The sequence below is a fragment of the Lissotriton helveticus genome, chromosome 5_1 (genome assembly GCF_964261635.1).
Source record: "Lissotriton helveticus chromosome 5_1, aLisHel1.1, whole genome shotgun sequence".
In the NCBI taxonomy this organism is placed as follows: Eukaryota; Metazoa; Chordata; class Amphibia; order Caudata; family Salamandridae; genus Lissotriton; species Lissotriton helveticus.
In genome coordinates this window covers 34,120,364-34,145,457 of record NC_136065.1, presented here as the reverse complement: position 1 = coordinate 34,145,457, position 25,094 = coordinate 34,120,364, and the positions used below count along the sequence as shown (strand labels likewise).

Sequence of the window (25,094 nt, the reverse complement as noted above, 5' to 3'; positions counted from 1 at the left end):
CCGATCCACAGTCCCTGCAAAGAAGGGACCCGTGGAGGCACCGAGAGACGTGGGACCGGACCTCTTGAAAGACCCCCGAGAAGCTGACTGCGCAGCACCCGAGGCACCCTCGACGCTGTCCTTTGGGGTTTGAGAAGCCCCAACCTCGAGCAGCCCTTGCACCGAAGATCAGCCCCCCAGCATCTCCACGATATGCGTGGGGCCCTTTTGCACTGTGCCACTCAACGCGCCATCCCGGCCACTTGCCACGTGGCTAGCGGCCATCTTGGCAATGAAAACGACAAACTACACCACTGGTCTGGTTGCTCCAGACTGGCCCTTGCTCCCCTAAAAAGGAGCACCCGCTCTGACCTTGCTGGTCCGAGTGAGAAGCTTGAATCACTTCCTGCGTGGCTTGCTTTAGCCAAGGCCTGTTTGCTTCAATCAAGTTGCCGACACCTCCATCAGCGAGAACCTTTGTGGGACAGCTCGTGACCAATGCCTGGACGTCCTTGACCTCTTCGTGTCCACGTAGCTGCAGAGACAATCTTCACGACATCGCCTGTTTGCACCCGACATTGCCTGGTTCCTTCCTGGTTCCACGGTAGTCACTGGCTAGTGACTTTGAACATTGTCCCCTCTGCTTTCAGGTCTTCACCTCTTCAGATCCACCCTTGGATCCACCGGAATTCTTCACATCGAGCCGCCTGCAGCATCTTCAGCTCCAAGCACCATCGACCTGCGTGACGAAACCCGACACTACTTCGACCCTGTGCACCCGCTTCTTGTGAGTAAGGTAACTCAGCAACGCCGGTGTTCCCACACTGGTACACACCTCTAGTGTCTGTGTCTAAAGTTTCATCCTTCTAGGTCACTCGGAAGGTTCCTTAATAACTAACTTTGTAACTTTTACGCACCATTGACATTGCATTGGTAATGCGTGCACTTTCAGCACTGCACCCGAGTCCCGCGGGCCTTTCCCGACTTCATCACTGTTAGTCCCGAACAGCTCCAGCGATTCCCCAGGCCCTAGGCCTCTTCACTTTCCCCATAGTGGTTCTTATACCACTATTTTAGAATATGGTTTAGGTGGCCCCTAGGGCTCATCCATATTCGTGCAACTTTTGTATATTTAAACTGTGTTTTGTTTTAACGCATTTGCTTCTGTGCTCATAAAGAGTATCAGGGTTTATTTCTAGAAATAAATCTATATATATTTTCAATATATATCTGTGTGGTGTCCTTTCATTTGGTATTCGAGGGGATTGTGTATGGTAAAACAGCTTGCTTCACATGCCTTTACAGAGTTTAGCCTAAGACTGCTTAGTCCGTGCTACCCCTAGGATAGCTTGTCTATAAGGTTGACTTTACAACCTGCACCATAAGGGTTGCTTGGCATGGTACAAGGTGATCACTAGAACTAGTGAGCATCACATACCAGGCCAACTTCTCACATTGGTGAGCAGCGGATTGGGATTTGAGCTTGCTGTTGTTTTACCATTACAATCTTTGAGGGTATCATTTGAAAGATCATACAGGTACCTGATAGGTACACTAAAACAAGACTAATATACTTAAGTTCTACTGAACTTAGTTGTTGTAGAGGATAGGGAGTAGCACACCCTGACTACAACTACTAGATAGGTTTTGTAGGAAAACACCAGTGTAGGTAGATTGCAACACATCCACCACACTAGAGCAATGTCTGGAGCAGAGGGATCCACTGGACCTATCTCTGTTGAGAGCGACCCTCCAAGGGCACCATCCAAATTTGCTATCTTTCCTTTTAAGGAACTGAGGCAGCTGTGTTCCATGAGAGGAATCAAAACAGGGCCTACTCCTACAGCAGGACACCTCAGAGAGCTTTTAGACCAGTCTGAAGCTCTAAAGAACTCCAAACCAGGCCCCTCAGGGACTGGTGATGGAGGTTCTCCTTCTGAAGAAGAAAACACTGATGCCCCTGCCCCTGTCATCCAGATAGATGAGGAAGACCAGAACACTGTAGATACTCAGCCAGAGGATGAGGAAGAAGAGGAGGAGGAGGAGGAAAGTGGGTCTGATGATGAGAGAAATAGCCAGGTGCTAGTCAGCAGGCTTAACCAGGCTAACTTAAGCTTATTTGGGACTGAAGGTGGGTCCAACCCATTCAGACCCCCAAGTGGACTTAACCAGGAGCATAGGAGGAGGAGGAATCACTCAGGTGACTCCAATACTTCCCATGTTTCTAGAGGTTCTCATGGCAACTCCAGAAGGGAGTTGACTAGCACTCAGAGAAGGGAACATGAGGCCAAAATGAGAGAGGCTGAACTTAGGATCCAGAAGCAAGAATTAGAAGTTGCCCTGGCCAAAGAGAAACTTGCTAGAGCAAGGCAGCCTAGAGAGAGTGGATTAGGATCCACTGGTGGCAGCACTATCCCTAAGGATAAAGACAGGTCCTATGACAATAGAAACCTGAGTAAGATTGTGCCCCCCTACAAAGTTGGGGATGATATCCACAAATGGATGACTGCACTTGAGAGAGCCTGCAAAGTACAGCAGGTCCCTCAGGAACAGTGGGCAGCAATCTTGTGGCTCTCCTTTGAAGGTAGAGGCCGAGACAGACTCCTCACAGTTAGTGATGGGGATTCTAGAAACTACCTAGTCCTGAAGAGTGCTCTGATTGATGGGTTAGTCTTAAGCACTGAACAGTACAGGTTAATGTTCAGAGACACCCAGAAGACACAGACTCAGGACTGGTCTGAATTTGTTGAATGTGCCACTAAGGCTCTGGAGGGCTGGTTGCTGGGAAGTAAGGTTACAGACTATGAAGGATTGTACAATTTGCTTATGAGAGAACAGATTTTAAATAACTGTCAGAACCAGCAGTTGCATCAACATTTGGTTGACTCAGATCTAACCTCTCCCCAAGAATTGGGAAAGAGGGCAGACAAATGGGTTAGAACCACAGTTAAGCAAAAGAACCAGAACCAGAACCAGGGTGGTGACCAAAAGAAAACAGACCAGAAGGGTGGGGAGCAGAAAGCTAAAGACCAGAAGTCTTCAACAGGGCCCTAAACTAATACTGAGGGTGGGTCCCAAACTTCCAAGAAGAAGAAGAAAGAAGGTCAAAGAAAACCCTGGTGTAGCTTTTGCAAAAACACCACTCACTGGACAAGTGATTGTAAAAAGGGTGGAGCCCCCAACACTGCAGCCCCTAAGGCCCCTGCACCCACTAGTACAGTTGGCAGTGTTGGTCCACAGACTAAGGGGGTAGTGGGTATCACCTTGGGAACTGAGGGAGATTCCGTCCTAGTCAGAATCCCCACACAGGCTGTTCTGATTTGTGATGGGGAGATTGATTTTTCCCCTACTGTCAGTCCCAATAATTTGGGCAAGTACAGACAGACACCTTTGATTAATGAAAGAGTGGCTCAAGCATACAGGGACACATGTGCCAGTGTCACTATGGTGACGCCTAGCTTTGTGGACCCTGGACAGTACATACCAGGTGATAATTACCTGGTGACCAATGCCAGCAATGTCACTACTACACATAGTGTGGCAATTGTTAACTTTTCCTGGGGAGGGGTAACTGGCCTAAAAAGAGTTGTGGTTAGTGCTGATCTCCCAGTAGAATGTTTGTTGGGCAATGACCTGGAGAGCTCTCTATGGTCAGAAGTTGAGTACAGGACTCATGCAGAGATGTTAGGGATATCATCACATGTCCTTGCTGTGACCAGGTCACAGGCCAAAAAGTGCCTCTCTGAACCTCAGGTCTTGGATCCTGGAACAATGGACCAAGTACCTCCCAAGACAAGGAACAGGAGGGTAAAGGCTGTGCCTTCCCAAATGCCTACAAGTGAGGATCAGCCTTCACAGGAAGATGATTCTGAGACCCCTGAAGGAACTGTCCCTATAGAGCTTGAACCTGATCAGGTTGAGTTTCTGGGGACAGGGGGACCTTCTAGGGCAGACTTGGGGCAGGCTCAGTTATCCTGTCCTTCTCTTGAACCCCTCAGACAGCAGGCTGCTGCTGAGGCTGCTGGGAATGCTCAAGGTACCCATAACATTTATTGGGATGATGGGCTCCTTTATTCGGAGGGTCGAGACCCCAAGCCTGGTACAACCAGGAGGTTGGTCATACCTCTGCAATTTAGGGGCTTCCTTCTTACCTTGGCACACGATATTCTCTTAGCAGGACACCTAGGCCAGAACAAAACATGGGACAGACTTGTCTGTCACTTTCACTGGCCTCACATGTCAGAAGATACAAAGGAGTTTTGTCGCTCCTGTGTAACCTGCCAAGCAAGTGGCAAAGCAGGTGGTACCACAAAGGCCCCCCTGATACCACTACCTGTGGTGAGGGTGCCCTTTGAAAGGGTAGGGATTGACATTGTTGGACCAATGGATCCCCCTACAGCATCTGGGCACAGATTCATACTGGTGGTGGTGGACCATGCCACCAGGTACCCAGAGGCAATTCCACTTAGGACCACAACAGCTCCTGTTATGGCCAGGGCCTTACTTGGAGTTTTCTCCAGAGTGGGGTTTCCTAAGGAGGTAATATCTGATAGAGGTACAAACTTCATGTCAGGATACTTGACAGCTATGTGGAAGGAATGTGGTGTCAACTACAAGTTCACCACTCCCTATCATCCACAGTGCAATGGTCTTGTTGAAAGATTTAACAAGACCCTAAAGGGCATGATCAAAGGATTACCTGAAAAGCTCAGGCGAAGATGGGATATCCTTCTGCCCTGCCTTCTGTTTGCTTACAGAAAGGTCCCACAAAAGGGGGTTGGCTTCAGCCCATTTGAGTTGTTGTTTGGGCACCCTGTAAGAGGACCCCTATATCTGGTGAGGGAAGGAGGGAAGTTACCTCTCAAAAAGCCCAAGCAAGACACATAGTGGACTATGTACTTGGTCTCCGCTCCAGGATGGCTGAGTATATGGAGAAGGCATCCAAAAACCTTGAGGCTAGCCAGGAATTACAGAAAGCCTGGCATGACCAAAAGGCTGTCCTGACTGAGTACCAGCCTAGACAGAAGGTATGGGTGTTGGAGCCGGTGGCCCCAGCAGCACTCCAAGACAAATGGTCTGGACCCCAAACAATTCTTGAAAAGAAGGGAGAGGTTACCTACTTGGTGGACCTAGGAACTCCCAGGAGCCCCCACAGGGTGCTCCATGTTAACAGGCTGAAAGCATATGTTGACAGGAGAGACATGGGCTTGCTCATGGCTACAGATGAGGGGCAGGAGGAAGAGAGTGACCCTCTCCCAGACCTGCTGACTCAGAATCCTGAGGATGGCTCAGTTGATGGTGTGGCCTTAGATGGCAGCCTCACTGAACATCAGCAACATGACTGCAGACAGGTTTTGTAGTCATATCGACATATGTTCTCCCTGACACCCAGTCAGACTAACTGGTGTACCCATGTGGTGGACACTGGTGATAGTCGTCCTGTAAAGAACAAAATTTACCGGCAGCCTGACCATGTCAGAGACTGTATCAAGGCTGAGGTGCAAAAGATGCTGGAGTTAGGTGTCATTGAGCCTTCAGAGAGCCCCTGGGCTAGCCCAGTGGTTCTGGTCCCCAAACCTCACACCAAAGATGGAAAGAGAGAGATGAGGTTCTGTGTGGATTACAGAGGACTCAATGCTGTCACCAGGACAGATGCACACCCAATTCCAAGAGCAGATGAGCTCATAGACAAATTGGCTTCTGCCAAGTATTTGAGCACATTTGACTTGACAGCTGGCTACTGGCAAATCAGGTTAGCTGAGGAGTCTAAAGCCAAGACAGCATTTTCTACCCCCAGTGGGCATTATCAGTTTGTGGTGATGCCCTTTGGTTTGAAAAATGCATCTGCCACCTTCCAAAGGTTGGTGAATCAAGTCCTTACTGGGTTGGATGACTTTTGTGCAGCATATCTCGACTATATTGCTGTCTTTAGCTCCACCTGGGAGGATCACCTGGTCCACCTGAAGGAAGTGCTAGAGGCTCTGCAAAAGGCAGGCCTCACTATCAAGGCAACCAAGTGCCAGATAGGGCAGAGTAAGGGTGTGTACTTGGGCCACCTTGTGGGTGGAGGCCAAGTTCAACCACTGGAGAGTAAGATTCAGACCATAAAGGACTGGGCTCCTCCAACTACCCAGACTCAGGTCAGAGCTTTCTGGGGCCTGACTGGGTACTACAGGAAGTTTGTTAAGAGCTATGGGTCCATTGTGACTCATCTTAATGATCTGACATCTAAGAAGATGCCCAAAAAGGTTCAGTGGACAGTAAGCTGTCAAAAGGCATTTGATGACCTGAAGAAGGCCATGTGCTCTGCACCTATCCTGAAGAGTCCTGACTACTCAAGAGAGTTTATTGTCCAAACAGATGCTTCTGAGTTGGGAGTGGGAGCTGTGCTTTCACAACTTAATGTAGATGGTCAAGACCAGCCCATTGCTTTCATTAGCAGAAGGCTGACCCCCAGAGAGAAACGATGGTCAGCCATTGAGAGGGAGGCCTTTTCTTAGGTGTGGGTCCTGAAGAAGCTGAGACCATACTTGTTTGGCACTCACTTCAAGATTCAGACCGACCGTAAGCCCCTCTTATGGCTTAATCAGATGAAGGGTGAAAACCCCAAACTGCTCAGGTGGTCCATTTCCCTACAGGGGATGGACTTTACAGCGGAGCACCGCCCAGGGACTGACCATGGCAATGCAGATGGTCTCTCCAGGTACTTCCACTTAGAACATGAAGACACAACTGGTCAAGGTTAGTCTAATGTCCCTGCGTTTGGGGGGGGGGGGGTTGTGTAGGAGAGTAGTGAAGAAACCAAATATTTACAATACTCCTTCTCAGGGGTCTTACCAATAAGTAGTCCATTCAAAAGTGGCAAAGAAATCAACACAGAATCTGAAATATGAAAAGACATCTTTATTATTATTAATTGTGAGGCTCTGTCGCCCAGCCACTCTTAAAGCAACTGAATGAGGGAGTCTGCCTGCATGGCCTCGCACAGGCCTTTTATACAGAAAATTGTGCTCTAGGCACACACATTCCTTATTATTATTAGTCACTCCCAGGACGTGCACACAAAGCATCACTTTCAAGATAAGTCCAGGCTAAAAAAAGGATCGCACACATGCTTGGTTTCCTGTTCAATCAGGCCGGACAAACCCACCATAAAACCTTCAACTAGATCGATAAACAAGTCTTAAAGGAAAGCCAGCAACAGATGGGACGGAGATAGGAGCGGTGGGAACAGTGCCATAAAAGATCGAACATGTCCTGCTCTTTGAACTTTATTGCGCCAGCTGCTGAACAAGGAACTGGCTTGGGAGGTTAGCCTCAAGCAACAGGGTCAGCTGTCGTCAGGTCATGCAGAAGTCAGCACAAACCCATGCTAAGGTTATGTCCTTTAAATGCTTGCTCTGCCATGGGGAGAGCCTACTGTAAGGGCAACGAATAACATGGCTGCTATTTACAAGATGAAACCCAAGTGTTCAATACAAAACCTTCAAATGTACAGTGAATCCATTGGTGTAACATGATGAAAATACTCATGAATAACGCATTCATCATTTGCGGTTCTCTGATACCAAATTCATAACAGAATCATGACATTTAAAACACAGGTTCAGAACCCCCAGAACCACAGAGCATCCTTTTGCCCTTACATAGGCAATAACCTATACTCATGCTAAATCCGAGTCCATGTCTATATTCATCACTAGCTGGTGTTGACGTAAATACTGTACAAAAGGAATTATCAGTAAACTCTGACCAAACCAGTTCATGTTCAGGTAAAATATGAAGCTCATGTGAAGAAACAGTAGAAAAAGAAAGAGTACGTTGGGAAGTTGGTGCAGACGTCAATTGTGTAGGAGGAAACAAACCAAAATATAGTAGCCAATAAAATACATAAAAGTATTAAAATAGATAGAGCTATACCGCACTTAGAGAACAATATTCTATAATGTCTGTTTTTTCATCTCTTGCTTTTTATCGTCATTCCTCAATACAATCTCCATTTTCTAATGTCGCTCACGCAATCTTGGTAGAGTACTTCAGCTATGATTATTAGCAGGTCATAGGGACACTGCAGGTCCTGCAGGCCTACTGCCACTACTCAGGTCACAAACTGAACCGTTGGTACTCCTACGTGACCCTGCAACTGGCAAATGGTAACCAATCAAAAATTTAACAAAAAACCATAATATAATTCAGCAAGAGAAAAAGAACAACAAAAAGTCAAATGTGAAATACTTGCACAATCCTAAGCAGAAAGCAAATCCTAGAATTTTCTAATAACGTTTTATATAGCTTCCTATGCATTTCAGTAATTCATTATACTTTTAAGTGAAACAATGGTGTTCCTGATCAATGCTCTCAGATGAGAAGGGAATACTCTTCCACAGAGAGTGGACTTTATTCTGCTTTTACTAAACAGAATAGTACTTTAAAACAATGCCAGCAAAGCAGCAAAAATTAGTTTCCAAACTTCAAGTCTATACAAGCTCACAGAAAATACCCAAAGTCCATCAAATCCACTTCCAGTGTTTTCTTCGCGTTGGGCCTCTTCAAATCAGGCCTTTCATGAGGAGACAATACTGTTTAGTTGGAGTGCCGTCCGGGGAAAACACTCACAGCTCACTCGAAAGTCTCAATGTCTAAAAACAATGCACCAGTGTCTCTTCTTTGTGGCAGACACTACAAATGATGCGCTCTTCATTAATCAGGGGCACAAAGCATCTAGTGCAGATCCAAGCACTGTTAAGAAAACTCCTTCAGCAAATCAGCAGCACTTTCAAACTCCAACACTCATCATTTAGTGTCAGAGGACGCTCAAGCTGCTCTCTCCTGGGCATCAGAATGCAATGCCTTTTTCCAAACGTGGATGCTCGGGTGCACTGCCTTTCCACTGGTGCAAAGCAAGAAGTGTGAATGTGGCCAAAACTCGGGCCAAGGGCTCAAGGGAATGTACACTGACAGAGGTTTTCCAGCACATAACAGGTACAGAGCCCAAACAACAAATAAACGAATCAGCTCCTCCTTTCTTCTGCAACGCCTTTCGCAAATCAAATGCCTTGCTGTGGAGGTATCACTGATGTTGCGCTGATGATCGTTGTCCAGCTTCGCGACTTCCTTGTTTGCAAGAAGTGTAGAGCCAGGAAATCTGTTCATCTTAGAGCGGTCACTGATGGAGTGTGAGCTTAGTGTTGATCACAGGTCTGCAGGGAATCACTCTTCCTTTGACTCTGGAAGATCCAGCAGGACCCTAGTGATGTAGGATATGTAACACAATTGTTAGTTTCCTTCAAATCGAGCACAAAAAATAGTTCATGTGTTTTAACAAAAGGACTGGCAAGCAGGGGACCTGCAATCTGCAAGGGAGTGACAATGTGCCATGAGCATAAAATACAAGAGCAAAGGCAAAGGGCAAAACAGTATCTTTAGAATCTTCAGTTATGTTCTTTTCATCATTCTCTGTCATCTATAGCTACACAGGAATTCTATCAAAATGAATTTCCTCACACAGTGGCATTATCTAATGGGGTAAATACATATGTTCCCTCAATGACTAAGCCTAGGTGTTCCTAAATTCCTTATCTAGAACATCTCGAATAGAAAAATAACATCATTCATATTATCAAGGACATGAAGAAAAGTCCCTTAAAAATGTGCATTAAGTGCACTATGCAATACAAAAGGCTAATGATCAAATGTGAAGACAAAGAACAAACACTAGAAAGTCTTGGTATTTCTAATCCCACCGAAAAATTAAAGCAGCAGGAACACAAGAGAGCTGAAAAATTAAAAATAGACATTGGAACCAGCCTATCACTACCTTGACAGTCAGTCTGAAAAAAAAAACATTTTACATAACATGGGGGGTCCCTAATACATAACTACAGTCTAGAAGTGTGCACATAAACAATACACCCATAATAATAAATGGGCTGACTGGTGAAAGGAATATGGGAAAAGGGGAAATGGAATTAGGACACAACTAAAATGCCTAATAACTAAGCATAATGCGACATTGGTCAGGGGCGGAACAACAAAAGAAAAATCTATAGGAAGAACAAGAGTTTGCTTGGGTGCCTCAGGCATGTAACACAGCACCAAGAGAACGGGGAATACACAAAAGACCAAAGTTACACAAATTCTAATTCTATGTTCCTGTTCTCTCTTCAGGGAGAGGAAAAATGAAACCTGGCTTCCTTTCAAGGGACAAAGCCATATGCTATTTGGGAAACAAAACATGATTAAATAACGCAATATAAAAATTAGGTCACCGTGAGTCACAGATCTATAATTCTATCCTTAGGTCCAATCAAGGATACATAACAATTTAGGGCTGCCTATTCCTTTAAGGGAATGTGCAGTACGTAACATCAGGTGATACACTTTGAACCTGTTATATTTGTTTAGTTCTTTTTTTTTTAATACAGCCAAATGTATAGCCAAAGGTAGGCATGCACTGGTAAAAGTGCTGCCATTATTCCTCACAGTATACAAACCATATCTGTGAAATGTATCATTATTCCAAATTCATCCAATAATTGTGTAGCGGTACATATCGTCATACGGACCTCTTCAGAACACAGGAGAACTTATGATGGTAACAACATAAACAAAACATACAAAAATGCAGCACCATGGCATGTGTATTTTATGCCCTTTAAACCTGCAGCCAAAAACCCAATATTTGGGCCTGTCTAAATTGTCAGGTCCAAACTCCCACCGTTTGACATTGAGCACAACGCAGTTGTAGGTCCATTGTCAAATATAATATGTTATGACAGCTGTAAATACCTCAAACAGAAACATGTACATTTCTTGCTGTTAAAGAAATGACGCAAAAACACATCTTTTGTCAATTAGCCAAACTCACGTGTCTTCTCCTCTTAAGAACAATCCATAAACAATCTGTTGGCAAAAAGCAGAAAAATACACAACACCAAAAAACACATTGGAAGAGACACAGAAATATTTTACATCACTTAACCGTGACTTCTCAACATAAAACCACCTTATTCTTATCGTTCTAAAAGAAATTGTTACACTGATACTCCATATGCATGTTATTTTTAATGAGCAATTTCTTTAACTAGGCCTATAACCTTCAAAATTGTGTGAAAAAGGCTGCATGTTATTTTTATCTAAGACTGGATGCATCATTTCGTTTTCTGTAAAATAAACACAGTTAGCAAACATTATTTTCCTTAACGTGGAAACACAATGTAGCAGTCCTGCCAAGCATTTAACACGATGTGTAAAGAAACCCCTTTTCATCTCCCCGTTTAAATCAAGGTCCTTCATGTTACCACGGTGAAACCAGAAACCTCACCCTTAGCAGCCGTTCAGAGAGGTCATTCTGCATTCCTCGGAAACAAAGGCCTAATTAAGAGGCTGTAAATGGCAACACACGAGGGGCCTTCTCCATAATTTATGGGGAAACACTTAAAAGAGAACATCTCAGCGAGTGCCTGAGCCAGCTGTTGCAAATTCTCCCAGCCCCCGGCCTCTGCCACAGTGGAGCTGACAAAGCCAGTAGGCTGGATCTAATCTGCAATAATTCAAGCTATTTAAAAAAATAATTTCTCTTTTTAGGCGCTAAAATTATCACTATTCCCATATTATTAGACTACATTCACTGTCAATTTGTCTCAAAAGCTAAAGACACACAGACCAGTTTTTTTTTTTTTGGAGTAATTACTTGTTGCAATCCTATGGCACACACTTCATCAGTGTTAAATAAGCAAACTTTCCGTAGGCCTAGCTTGAAGATAGAACCTCCAATCCTTATATTAAAACAAGCCTGTGTAATGGCACATTAACCCACTGAATCACAAGAAAGCACAACCTTATATCAAAACCTAAATGCATGCATTTGCTTAAGGCTGAGACACTTTAAGGAAAGCAAAAAAAAAAAGTCCACATTTGTAAAGCGCACAATCACCCGTAAGGGTCTCTAGGCGCTGGGGGCCATCGGGAAGATTAAGCAAGCTATTGCCCAGAGTCACATGGTGCTGGGCTAACCTGCCGCCGGAGCCGGGGATCGAACCGTGGTCCCCAGATTCCAGCGTCAGTCGCCCTGGCCGCGGCGCCACACCTCTTCCTGCAGTTTAAACAGTGAATGTACTCAAAATCGACTTTCTTATTTTGGGCATTAAAAAATGAGCATCCTACAATCTTTTTGCAGAATATGAATTACTAGAAAGTCTATTACATAATCCATGAGTTAGGTATGTTAAAATAATAATTTATACGTTATAAAAATGAGCTTGCTTGCGCCTATGGCAAGCGAATTTATACACATGAATTCTTGTCATTTTAGTGATGCAACATAACGTAAATCACATTTTAATGCTAAGAGGTCATAGTATGAGTGCTAAGCTTTATAAATATTAAAAAACGATTTTGGTAGCACTAATTTTTATTAATTATTTTTCCATATTTAATAATTTTTGTCTTCTAATAAAACCCAATTATTTCTGTTTGTGATTGTTTTACATATAAGAGCCCGCTACATCCCTTGCCTCTTATTGAGATGCATTAACTCACAAACCTGAGCGCATATGCCTAATTTAAAAAGCGTCACATTCTGCGTCACTTTTAGGGCCTCTGTCATGTAAAAGGGCCGTCATGCAAAATTCCACCCGTGTTTAACTACAAAAAAATGCTGGCTGAAGAAACATTCCTATGCAAATATACTGCAGCTAAAAACGTTTTGCCTGTGAACATTTAATACAGTGCATTTAAGTGAAAACGCTGTAAATGTATTTATTTCTGCAAAAACATGTAATTTCGTTTTTGGCTGGGGCCTTATTTATATCCATTAAATGTGAACCACACACATTGAGCTCATTTCAGACATAAACAGAAAGTGTTGAAAACATTTAGGAAACACAATACAGCGCCCTCTAACCATTTCTTGTAAATCGCGCCGTCGCAATGTACAACAAAACTCACAAACAAAATAGACATGTAAACACACATTTTAACCACGCATTCAAACACACATTGAAACCCACAAATCAACACTCAGGACGAAAACAGGACAGTCCGGACTATACGTAGCTGTAAGTCATATTCACAAGAAACACTGCTCAACAGTGTAAAAACCAAAAAATACACTCAATTCACTAGCTGCAGCTGGCAGAACACCAAAAATCGTTCTGCATATCCATTCATAAAATTACACAGAGCAAAGGATCCTTGTTATGTATTATGACATATTTTAGTTCTCTGGGGATACAAAATCACCAAGGAAGAAATATGTTTGTAAACCTAACCTATTTAGATAAACCGGCTAATTCAAGCGTATACAAAGTTGGCCAATACAAAGCTCCAAATTTGCTAAGATCAGGCATCTTATAGCTCACTAATCCAGCATCAAACTTCAAGGGGTTATCTCCATCGATACATTTGCAAATATGCAAACCCTCGGTTATTGAATATTGCAATCTTCAAATAATACAAAGAACCAAACAAAGAACTACTAAGGACTGGGAGCAACCCACTTAAATTAAACAACCAAGTTTCAACAAAGGCCAAGTTTCAAAGTACAAAGCAAATGTCAAACAGATGCCAAGTTCACAAATTTGAAACAAATGTTCCTAAAACGGAACCACAAAGCTAACTGGGAGCGACCCACAAATACTTATCAAAGCTGTAGCAAACAAATAGTTCTCCAAATTCTAACTGCCAATTTCTAACTGCACTAACAGTCTCTTTAAAAAACTTACGCCAAAAAGGGTTGCTCAGTCAGGAGTGACATCTTTTGGAGAGTTTTAAGTCAGAAAAATCAAAAATATACTGGGCCGCTAAGACAGAGAATCCCCCAGAACCTCCGTGCACAGAGTACCTCTTTAGTAGATTTCTGTCTTGCCTTCCCCAGCAGAATTCTGTTCTCTGAAAAATCTCTCCTCCAGGTAATCACTTCATGATGAGGCCCCACGTTGGGCGCCAACTGAAGAAACCAAATATTTACAATACTCCTTCTCAGGGGTCTTACCAATAAGTAGTCCATTCAAAAGTGGCAAAGAAATCAACACAGAATCTGAAATATGAAAAGACATCTTTATTATTATTAATTGTGAGGCTCCGTCGCCCAGCCACTCTTAAAGCAACTGAATGAGGGAGTCTGCCTGCATGGCCTCGCACAGGCCTTTTATACAGAAAATTGTGCTCTAGGCACACACATTCCTTATTATTATTAGTCACTCCCAGGACGTGCACACAAAGCATCACTTTCAAGATAAGTCCAGGCTAAAAAAAGGATCGCACACATGCTTGGTTTCCTGTTCAATCAGGCCGGACAAACCCACCATAAAACCTTCAACTAGATCGATAAACAAGTCTTAAAGGAAAGCCAGCAACAGATGGGACGGAGATAGGAGCGGTGGGAACAGTGCCATAAAAGATAGAACATGTCCTGCTCTTTGAACTTTATTGCGCCAGCTGCTGAACAAGGAACTGGCTTGGGAGGTTAGCCTCAAGCAACAGGGTCAGCTGTCGTCAGGTCATGCAGAAGTCAGCACAAACCCATGCTAAGGTTATGTCCTTTAAATGCTTGCTCTGCCATGGGGAGAGCCTACTGTAAGGGCAACGAATAACATGGCTGCTATTTACAAGATGAAACCCAAGTGTTCAATACAAAACCTTCAAATGTACAGTGAATCCATTGGTGTAACATGATGAAAATACTCATGAATAACGCATTCATCATTTGCGGTTCTCTGATACCAAATTCATAACAGAATCATGACATTTAAAACACAGGTTCAGAACCCCCAGAACCACAGAAGTGTCTGCTATCCTATGGTCACCCCAAATTTTTGCTTTTTGCTTCACTGGTTTATGACTTAATGTGGCTATGGGCCTGCTAATCAGACCCACAGCCTGCTGTTCTCTCTCTAAATTGTAACCCATGCACTTTAGGTGCATAACGAAATTGGAACTGGTTCACCTTATTGGCCCCTGTAACAGTGTACCCAGGTACCCAGGGCATAGGTGCTTCCAAGGCCTACCAGGGGCTTCAGCACGTATTGTGCCACCCCTGGCCTCCATATTTGACACAACTGGCTGATCACTCAGCTGGGGTAAGTCGGTGTAACCACCCCTTACTTAGGTGTAGTATGCCTATACCTAACCTAAAATGGACACATATGTTCCTATCAGCCACTCCTATGGAAGGCCTCATCAATCCTGGAGGCAGAGTGCTTGGAAATATGTGAGATGGTGCTCTGGCATGAGCTGAGCCTGTCTGCAGCTTTCGGAACCATGTCCTTTAGCTGTTTCATGATACTGCCATACCATATACTCTTAAGTGCATTATAATCCTCGCGGTTAAATGCTATCTTGGGTTTGGCTTTATCAAAACATGTCGAGCAAGGTGTCATACGAATTAGAATACTACCCACTCGCCAGTTCTGGCGACGGGGGTAGCATTCCACCCTTCTAGAGGGACACTACATGTACCTAACCTGAACCCCGGTTAAAGTTAAACAGAGCCTCAGCATCACTAAATGGATGCTGCCACCACAGACACAAGTCTGACCTCCTGTTGCTGGGAGTCCTTCCAGCGAGGGCAGCTAGGACAAAGGGTTTCCTGCCTTGGGAGGTGCTAGCACCACCCCAGACAGGATTTTGTGTATTGGGTAGGACAGGGCTGAATAGAATCAGACATGCCTGGGGCACACAAGGTGTCCCTGTGCATAGGCCAGTTCAAACCGGTGTTGGGGCTTTCCTGCCCCAGTCCTGGCGCGAAACTGGACAAAGGAAAGGGGGTGTAACCACTCCCCTTCCTGGTTCCACCCAGAGGAGGGACCTAGTAGGTGATCCGGCCCCCAGAATTGGAATAAGAGTGGAAGCTGTGTCCTGAGACTTCAGATCATTCTGAATCAACTTGAAACTAAGAAGACGACTGGACTTCGACATTCTGCTGCACAGAAGACTGAAGAGCATCTCCCTTGTGGCCTAGGAGTGGCCACCCTGTGAACACAGGCACCATCCAGCAACTCGACATCTGCTTTGCCGCCGCCTCCCACCGGAGCCCGAGCCCAGAGCCTGACAAGACCCAGACTCCCAGACATCTCACAGCCGGATCCACAGTCCCTGCAAAGAAGGGACCCGTGGAGGCACCGAGAGACGTGGGACCGGACCTCTTGAAAGACCCCCGAGAAGCTGACTGCGCAGCACCCGAGGCACCCTCGATGCTGTGCTTTGGGGTTTGAGAAGCCCCAACCTCGAGCAGCCCTTGCACCGAAGATCAGCCCCCCAGCATCTCCACAATCTGCGTGGGGCCCTTTTGCACTGTGCCACTCGATGCGCCATCCCGGACACTTGCCACGTGGCTAGCGGCCATCTTGGCGACGAAAACGACAAACTACACCACTGGTCTGGTTGCTCCAGACTCGCCCTTGCTCCCCTAAAAAGGAGCACCCGCTCTGACCTTGCTGGTCCGAGTGAGAAGCTTGAATCACTTCCTGCGTGGCTTGCTTTAGCCAAGGCCTGTTTGCTTTAATCAAGTTGCTGACACCCCCATCAGCGAGAGCCTTTGTGGGACAGCTTGTGACCAACGCCTGGACGTCCTTGACCTCTTCGTATCCACGTGGCTGCAGAGACAATCTTCACGACATCGCCTGTTTGCACCCGACATTGCCTGGTTCCTTCCTGGTTCCACGGTAGTCACTGGCTAGTGACTTTGAACATTGTCCCCTCTGCTTTCAGGTCTTCACCTCTTCAGATCCACCCTTGGATCCACCGGAACTCTTCACATCGAGCCGCCTGCAGCATCTTCAGCTCCAAGCACTATCGACCTGCGTGACGAAACCCGGCACTACTTCGACCCTGTGCACCCGCTTCCTGTGGGTGAGATAACTCAGCTCCGACGGTGTTCCCACACTGGTACACACTTCTAGTGTCTGTGTCTAAAGTTTCATCCTTCTAGGTCACTCGGAAGGTTCCTTAATAACTAACTTTGTAACTTTTACGCACCATTGACATTGCATTGGTAATGCCTGCACTTTCCGCACTGCACCCGAGTCCCGCGGGCCTTTCCCGACTTCATCACTGTTAGTCCCGAACAGCTCCAGCGATTCCCCAGGCCCTAGGCCTCTTCACTTTCCCCATAGTGGTTCTTATACCACTATTTTAGTATATGGTTTAGGTGGCCCCTAGGGCTCATCCATATTCGTGCAACTTTTGTATATTTAAACTGCGTTTTGTTTTAACGCATTTGCTTCTGTGCTCATAAAGAGTATCAGGGTTATTTCTAGAAATAAATCTATATATATTTTCAATATATATCTGTGTGGTGTCCTTTCATTTGGTTTTCGAGGGGATTGTGTATGGTAAAACAGCTTGCTTCACATGCCTTTACAGAGTTTAGCCTAAGACTGCTTAGTCCATGCTACCCCTAGGATAGCTTGTCTATAAGGTTGACTTTACAACCTGCACCATAAGGGTTGCTTGGCATGGTACAAGGTGATCACTAGAACTAGTGAGCATTACATACCAGGCCAACTTCTCACACGCCGCACCTATTGTGGGCGGTCCCATTTGCTGTTGCGGTGGCGGGCGGACTTTGCCTGCCCGCCATCGTAATGGAGCACCAAGTTTTTATACAAATTTAAGTTTTTAAAGCTTAGATGTTGAATCCATTCAAAACAATGTGATAGCATCCAATATGGAAATCATTCCTTTATTATACATTATCAATGGTGTATGTGTTATCTTCAAAGAATTTCAGTGTTATAAGAGACCCAATACATTTTTGGGTGAATAGTTAAAATGTGGTAAACCCAAGGTTTATGTTTGGACTCTGGAACGCGTGCAGCTGCACACCTTCTTCTACTGCCCCCGCATACTTCATCTTCTTTCTTTACCCTTTACGCTTGCTTCTTTCTGGTAGCAGTTTTGGTGCCCTACAATGATACTTGTATTTTAAAGTGTTTTTATGACTGACAATGCAATGCACTAAAGTCCACATGGGCCGGACGTGCTGAAGAAACCTTTCTGGTGCTTGGTGAACTGTGGGTTGTGAAAGTGTATAATACTTTCCCTTGTGTGGAAAATACTTCAACCGATCAAACCTTTCAGTGACATCAGGGTATTACAAGACTAAGAACTCACCAGTGCTGGGCACCTCAAGACGTCTGGTAGGATGTGGTGTTCGCTGTAGAGTAAGATGAAATTCAAGGTGTTATCAATGCCTTGTTTTTGTACCAGACTCTCACTGTGTGTGGAATCTGCCTCTCATCATTCAGACACTGTGGATTGTGTGTAGGCTGTTGTCCTTTATGCCTAGCACTGCTGTCAGTTGGACTGTTATGCTCATTTACAGAGCAGAATGGAAGGTCTTATTCCTGTACCAGACTCTCACTGTGTGTGGAATCTGCCTCTCATCATTCAGACACTGTGAACTGTGTGGAGACTGTTGTTCTTTGTGTCTGGCACTGGTGTCTGGTGGGATGTGATGCTCATCTATAGAGTAGAATGGAAGGTTTTGTGAATGCTTTGTTCCTGTACCAGAGCTTCACAGTATGTGGAATGTGGCTACCAATATTCAGAGGCTGTGGACTGTTTGTGGAGACTGGTGTTCTTTGTGTCTGGCACTGGTGTCTGGTGGGATGTGGTGCTCATCTATAGAGTAGAATGGAAGGTGTTGTGAATGCCTTGTTCCTGTACCAGACTCTCACTGTGTGTGTAATCTGCCTCTCATCATTCAGACACTGTGAACTGTGTGGAGACTGTTGTTCTTTGTGTCTGGCACTGGTGTCTGGTGGGATGTGATGCTCATCAACAGAGTAGAATGGAAGGTTTTGTGAATGCCTTGTTCCTGTACCAGAGCTTCACAGTATGTGGAATGTGGCTACCAATATTCAGAGGCTGTGGACTGTTTGTGGAGACTGGTGTTCTTTGTGCCTAGCACTGGTGTCTGGTGAAACTGCAATTGTATTTATGTAGCGCTTACTAACCCTGACGAGGTGTTGAAGTGCTTTATGGCTACTAGCACGCTATAAGTAGCGAGGCTGGCGCGTGCGCGCAGCGGGCACACGCCGGTGCACCAAATGCAAGCCCATCTACGCCCGTCCACACTCTGCCAGCACTCAGCGCCAGGAACCCTGCAAGGACTTCACCAGACAAAACCATTAAATAGTCCATAACGTTAATAGATTTAAACATGGAGGTTAAAGGTTTCGGAATGTATGTGCCTTCATTTTAACGTTAAGCCTGCATCGTTTTCAATGACCTGTCCGCATTGCAACGTGACCCTTCCAAAGGTTCACTACCAAGCCATCAAGCATAAGAAGGACGCCAGTGGAGTGTAAGCGAGGCATACAATGCTGGCTTTTAACTGCATCCAGCTGAATGCAAGATCACTGGTCAAGCACAGCATTGACTGTGCTAGGCTACTCGAAAATAGGGAAATACAACTGGCCTTCATTACGGAAACCTGGACTGACGAAGCACCAGGGCCAGACCTGGTGAAAGCCACTCCTACCGGGTTTTTATGCCATACCCTGAATAGGCCTCAAAGGAAAGTGGGCGGACTGGCAGGCATCTACCCTAGCTCAGCCTGTGAAGCTCTATCTTTTAATCTTACCCTATCACACCATCACACCTTTAATGGTATCTTACTTTATAGACCACCAGGAGCCAGGAATACCTTTAATACATCTATTAGTAATCTGCTGGAAGATAGCATCTGTAAAGATGCTTTCACTATCCTCTGGGATTTCCATTATTATCTCGAGCTTCCTTCTGAACTGGACACAGTGATCCTCATGGATATGATGAAGAGGGTAGACCTCCAGCAACATGTGCCTGGCCCAACTCATGTGGCGGGACATTCCCTGGATAGGATTTTACGAAACACCCGGTTCTCCGCTTCACTGGGGAACACCCTCTTGTTTGGACAGACCGTGCTGCTGTTCTATTTAAGATTTCTTTTAGGGACCAGTGCACAAGAGGAGCACAGATCAAGAGGCAGGTAGTGGTCAGAGCTTGGAACAAAGTGGATGGTAATGCTTTTCAGACTCTCCTTAAGTCACCCACAGACCAAAGGTTTGTGGGGCCGGAGGAAGGGACTATTGCACATACGGAATGGTTGGCGAGAGCTTGAGGCAAACTAGCTCCAGTGAAAACCCTCTTTCCCAGAAGAGCACTCCCCTCCGCTCCATGGTTTATGGAAGAACTGACCCATTTAAAGCACTGGCCCATTTAAAGCCCTGCCTTAGATCACCGTAAACCGGAGAGAGCCGGATAATCTTTTCCGGTCATCAGTGCGCCACACTCTCTATCGCCATCACCCTTAAAAGTGTTTTCCTTTATCGACTTAATTGTTTCACCAAAGATGTATCTGTGTTTACATCACCCCTTAGAGGCTCAAGGGGGTGGAACAAATGATAGAAGAAGGTACAGCCACCGAGCAGGCTTTAACCCACCGCAGCAGCAGAGTTAGGTAGTAGTGTTCCCTTAAGGAAACGTCTGCACAACTCTTCAGAGGATAATATTGTTAAGTATATAATTTGTACACACTTGTATATAGGTTACAGGGGAATTACAGAGTGGGTGCTAAAGAAACTCAGGGTGTGTGGACTCTGCCTCTCATCCTTCATGGTGTGTGGACTCTGCCTCTCATCCTTCAGGGTGTGTGGACTCTGCCTCTCATCCTCCAGGGTGTGTGGACTCTGTCTCTCATCCTCCAGGGTGTGTGGACTCTGCCTCTCATCCTCCAGGGTGTGTGGACTCTGCCTCTCATCCTTCAGGGTGTGTGGACTCCGCCTCTCATCCTTCAGGGTGTGTGGACTCCGCCTCTCATCCTTCAGAGTGTGTGGACTCTGCCTCTCATCCTTCACGGTGTGTGGACTCTGCCTCTCTTTCTTCATGGTGTGTGGACTCTGCCTCTCATCCTGCAGGGTGTGGGGACTCCGCCCCTCATCCTTCAGGGTGTGTGGACTCCGCCTCTCATCCTGCAGGGTGTGTGGACTCTGCCTCTCATCCTTCAGGGTGTGTGGACTCTGCCTCTCATCCTTCAGGGTGTGTGGACTCCGCCTCTCATCCTGCAGGGTGTGTGGACTCTGCCTCTCATCCTTCAGGGTGTGTGGACTCTGCCTCTCATCCTTCAGGGTGTGTGGACTCTGCCTCTCATCCTTCAGGGTGTGTGGACTCTGCCTCTCATCCTTCAGAGTGTGTGGACTCTGCCTCTCATCCTTCAGAGTGTGTGGACTCTGCTTCTCATCCTCCAGGGTGTGTGGACTCTGCCTCTCATCCTCCAGGGTGTGTGGACTCTGCCTCTCATCCTTCAGGGTGTGTGGACTCCGCCTCTCATCCTGCAGGGTGTGTGGACTCTGCCTCTCATCCTTCAGGGTGTGTGGACTCTGCCTCTCATCCTTCAGGGTGTGTGGACTCCGCCTCTCATCCTCCAGGGTGTGTGGACTCTGCCTCTCATCCTTCAGGGTGTGTGGACTCTGCCTCTCATCCTGCAGGGTGTGTGGACTCTGCTTCTCATCCTTCAGAGTGTTTGGACTCTGCTCTTCTCATCCTTCAGAGTGTGTGGACTCCGCCTCTCATCCTGCAGGGTGTGTGGACTCTGCCTCTCATCCTTCAGGGTGTGTGGACTCCGCCTCTCATCCTTCAGGGTGTGTGACTGCTGTGGAGACTGGGGTTCTTGATGGGGGGGGGGTAACCTCTCGGGTGAGATGCTTGTGATTGGAATCTGATACCGCACTCGTGACGCTCACATCAACGAGCACAGTATTTGGATTTCGGGTTTTGAAACTGGAATCGCTGTTTTCACACAGTCTGTGACTTCTACGCATATCCTTTCACCGGGTGGGATTCCTTAGTTCAGAATAGAAATAACGTTTTGGAATTTTACAAAACAGACACTGGTAAAACTCTTCATTTTAAAATACAAGGATGTAGCTCAGGGGCCAGTTCTGAATACACACGCGTGGTGCCAGTGACATCTAATGCATGTAGAGATGAGGGTCACAGAAAGAGATTGACCCCTGTGGGAGCCCAGCAGGAGGTGATACTTACCGGTCGGTCTGTTTAAAAGACCCGAGAGCCGGGGGTGCCCCCACTGCCCCCAGGATACACTAGGACTCGGAGCCATGCCATGAGCTGACCTCTGACCTCTGCTTCTCTCTCTCTTGCAGCTGCGGTGACCCTGGACCCGGACACTGCGAATCCCTGGCTCGTCCTGTCCGAGGACGGAAGGAGCGTGAGGAACGGAGGCAGAGCCCAGGATCTGCCGGACACGCCCCAGAGGTTCAGTCCTGTCATCATTGTCCTGGGCAGAGAGAGGCTGAGCTCCGGGAGGCATTACTGGGAGGTGGCGGTGGGGGACAAGACGGCCTGGGACCTGGGGGTGAGTGACGAGGCTGTGAGCAGGAAGGGGGATATCACACTAGCGCCTGAGCGTGGATACTGGACAGTGTGGCTCAGAGATGGTGAATACAAAGCTCTCACCTCCTCTCCCACCCTCCTGACCCCCCGTGTGCCCCCCAGGGCTGTGGGTCTCTTCCTGGACTATGAGGCGGGCCGGCTCTCCTTTTACAATGCGGATGACGGGTCTCTGCTCTACACCTACTCGGGGGCCCGCTTCCCCCCCACCCTGCGGCCCCTCTTCAGTCCCTATCTCAACCAGGGAGGGGGGAATGCGGGGGCGCTGCGGGTCCTGCCGGTGACAGTGCGGGGGTGAAGAGAGCAGCGGGGGAGAGAGAGAGAGAGAGAGGTGCGGGGTGAAGAGACTGCCAGCAGCGGGGGAGAGAGAGAGAGAGAGAGAGAGAGAGAGAGAGGTGCGGGGTGAAGAGACTGCCAGCAGCGGGGGGGGAGAGAGAGGTGCGGGGTGAAGAGACTGACAGCAGCGGGGGAGAGAGAGAGAGAGAGAGAGAGAGGTGCGGGGTGAAGAGACTGCCAGCAGCGGGGGGGGGAGAGAGAGGTGCGGGGTGAAGAGACTGACAGCAGCGGGGGAGAGAGAGAGAGAGAGAGAGAGAGGTGCGGGGGTGAAGAGACTGCCAGCAGCGGGGGAGAGAGTGAGAGAGAGGTGCGGGGGTGAAGAGACTGCCAGCAGCGGGGGGAGAGAGAGAGAGAGAGGTGCGGGGGTGAAGAGACTGCCAGCAGCGGGGGGGAGAGAGAGAGAGAGAGAGAGGTGCGGGGGTGAAGAGACTGCCAGCAGCGGGGGAGAGAGAGAGAGGTGCGGGGGTGAAGAGACTGCCAGCAGCGGGGGAGAGAGAGAGAGGTGCGGGGGTGAAGAGACTGCCAGCAGCGGGGGAGAGAGAGAGAGAGAGGTGCGGGGGTGAAGAGACTGCCAGCAGCGGGGGAGAGAGAGAGAGAGGTGCGGGGTGAAGAGACTGCCAGCAGCGGGGGAGATAGAGAGAGAGAGAGGTGCGGGGTGAAGAGACTGCCAGCAGCGGGGGGAGAGAGAGGTGTGGGGTGAAGAGACTGCCAGCAGCGGGGGGAGAGAGAGAGAGAGAGAGGTGCGGGGTGAAGAGACTGCCAGCAGCGGGGGAGAGAGAGAGAGAGGTGCGGGGTGAAGAGACTGCCAGCAGCGGGGGAGAGAGAGAGAGAGGTGCGGGGTGAAGAGACTGCCAGCAGCGGGGGGGAGAGAGAGAGGTGCGGGAGTGAAGAGACTGCCAGCAGCGGGGGGGGGGAGAGAGAGGTGCAGGGTGAAGAGACTGCCAGCAGCGGGGGGAGAGAGAGAGAGAGAGAGAGAGGTGCGGGGTGAAGAGACTGCCAGCCGCGGGGGAGAGAGAGTGAGGTGCGGGGTGAAGAGACTGCCAACAGCGGGGGAGAGAGAGAGAGAGGTGCGGGGTGAAGAGACTGCCAGCAGCGGGGGAGAGAGAGAGAGAGGTGCAGGGTGAAGAGACTGCCAGCAGCGGGGGAGAGAGAGAGAGAGAGAGGTGCGGGGTGAAGAGACTGCCAGCAGCGGGGGAGAGAGAGAGAGAGGTGCGGGGTGAAGAGACTGCCAGCAGCGGGAGAGAGAGAGAGAGGTGCGGGGGTGAAGAGACTGCCAGCAGCGGGAGAGAGAGAGAGAGGTGCGGGGGTGAAGAGACTGCCAGCAGCGGGGGAGAGAGTGAGAGAGAGGTGCGGGGGTGAAGAGACTGCCAGCAGCGGGGGGAGAGAGAGAGAGAGAGGTGCGGGGGTGAAGAGACTGCCAGCAGCGGGGGGGAGAGAGAGAGAGAGAGAGAGGTGCGGGGGTGAAGAGACTGCCAGCAGCGGGGGAGAGAGAGAGAGGTGCGGGGGTGAAGAGACTGCCAGCAGCGGGGGAGAGAGAGAGAGGTGCGGGGGTGAAGAGACTGCCAGCAGCGGGGGAGAGAGAGAGAGAGAGGTGCGGGGGTGAAGAGACTGCCAGCAGCGGGGGAGAGAGAGAGAGGTGCGGGGTGAAGAGACTGCCAGCAGCGGGGGAGAGAGAGAGAGGTGCGGGGTGAAGAGACTGCCAGCAGCGGGGGAGATAGAGAGAGAGAGAGGTGCGGGGTGAAGAGACTGCCAGCAGCGGGGGGAGAGAGAGGTGTGGGGTGAAGAGACTGCCAGCAGCGGGGGGAGAGAGAGAGAGAGAGAGGTGCGGGGTGAAGAGACTGCCAGCAGCGGGGGAGAGAGAGAGAGAGGTGCGGGGTGAAGAGACTGCCAGCAGCGGGGAGAGAGAGAGAGAGGTGCGGGGTGAAGAGACTGCCAGCAGCGGGGGGGAGAGAGAGAGGGGCGGGAGTGAAGAGACTGCCAGCAGCGGGGGGGGGGGAGAGAGAGGTGCAGGGTGAAGAGACTGCCAGCAGCGGGGGGAGAGAGAGAGAGAGAGAGAGGTGCGGGGTGAAGAGACTGCCAGCCGCGGGGGAGAGAGAGTGAGGTGCGGGGTGAAGAGACTGCCAACAGCGGGGGAGAGAGAGAGAGAGGTGCGGGGTGAAGAGACTGCCAGCAGCGGGGGAGAGAGAGAGAGAGGTGCAGGGTGAAGAGACTGCCAGCAGCGGGGGAGAGAGAGAGAGAGGTGCGGGGTGAAGAGACTGCCAGCAGCGGGAGAGAGAGAGAGAGGTGCGGGGGTGAAGAGACTGCCAGCAGCGGGAGAGAGAGAGAGAGGTGCGGGGGTGAAGAGACTGCCAGCAGCGGGGGAGTGAGAGAGAGGTGCGGGGTGA

The 25,094-nt window shown here is 48.2% G+C and overlaps 1 protein-coding gene across 1 annotated transcript in view; it reads left to right on the top strand.

Annotated features, from left to right (window-relative positions):
• LOC144752369 (E3 ubiquitin-protein ligase TRIM21-like) overlaps nucleotides 1-22,672 on the top strand; it is a 214,258-nt gene extending 191,586 nt beyond the window's left edge. The window contains exon 7 of the mRNA XM_078640304.1: nucleotides 22,128-22,672. Coding sequence (XP_078496430.1) covers nucleotides 22,128-22,672 — 545 coding nt within the window. The remainder of the gene's footprint in view (nucleotides 1-22,127) is intronic.
• The last annotated feature ends 2,422 nt before the right edge of the window (nucleotides 22,673-25,094 follow it).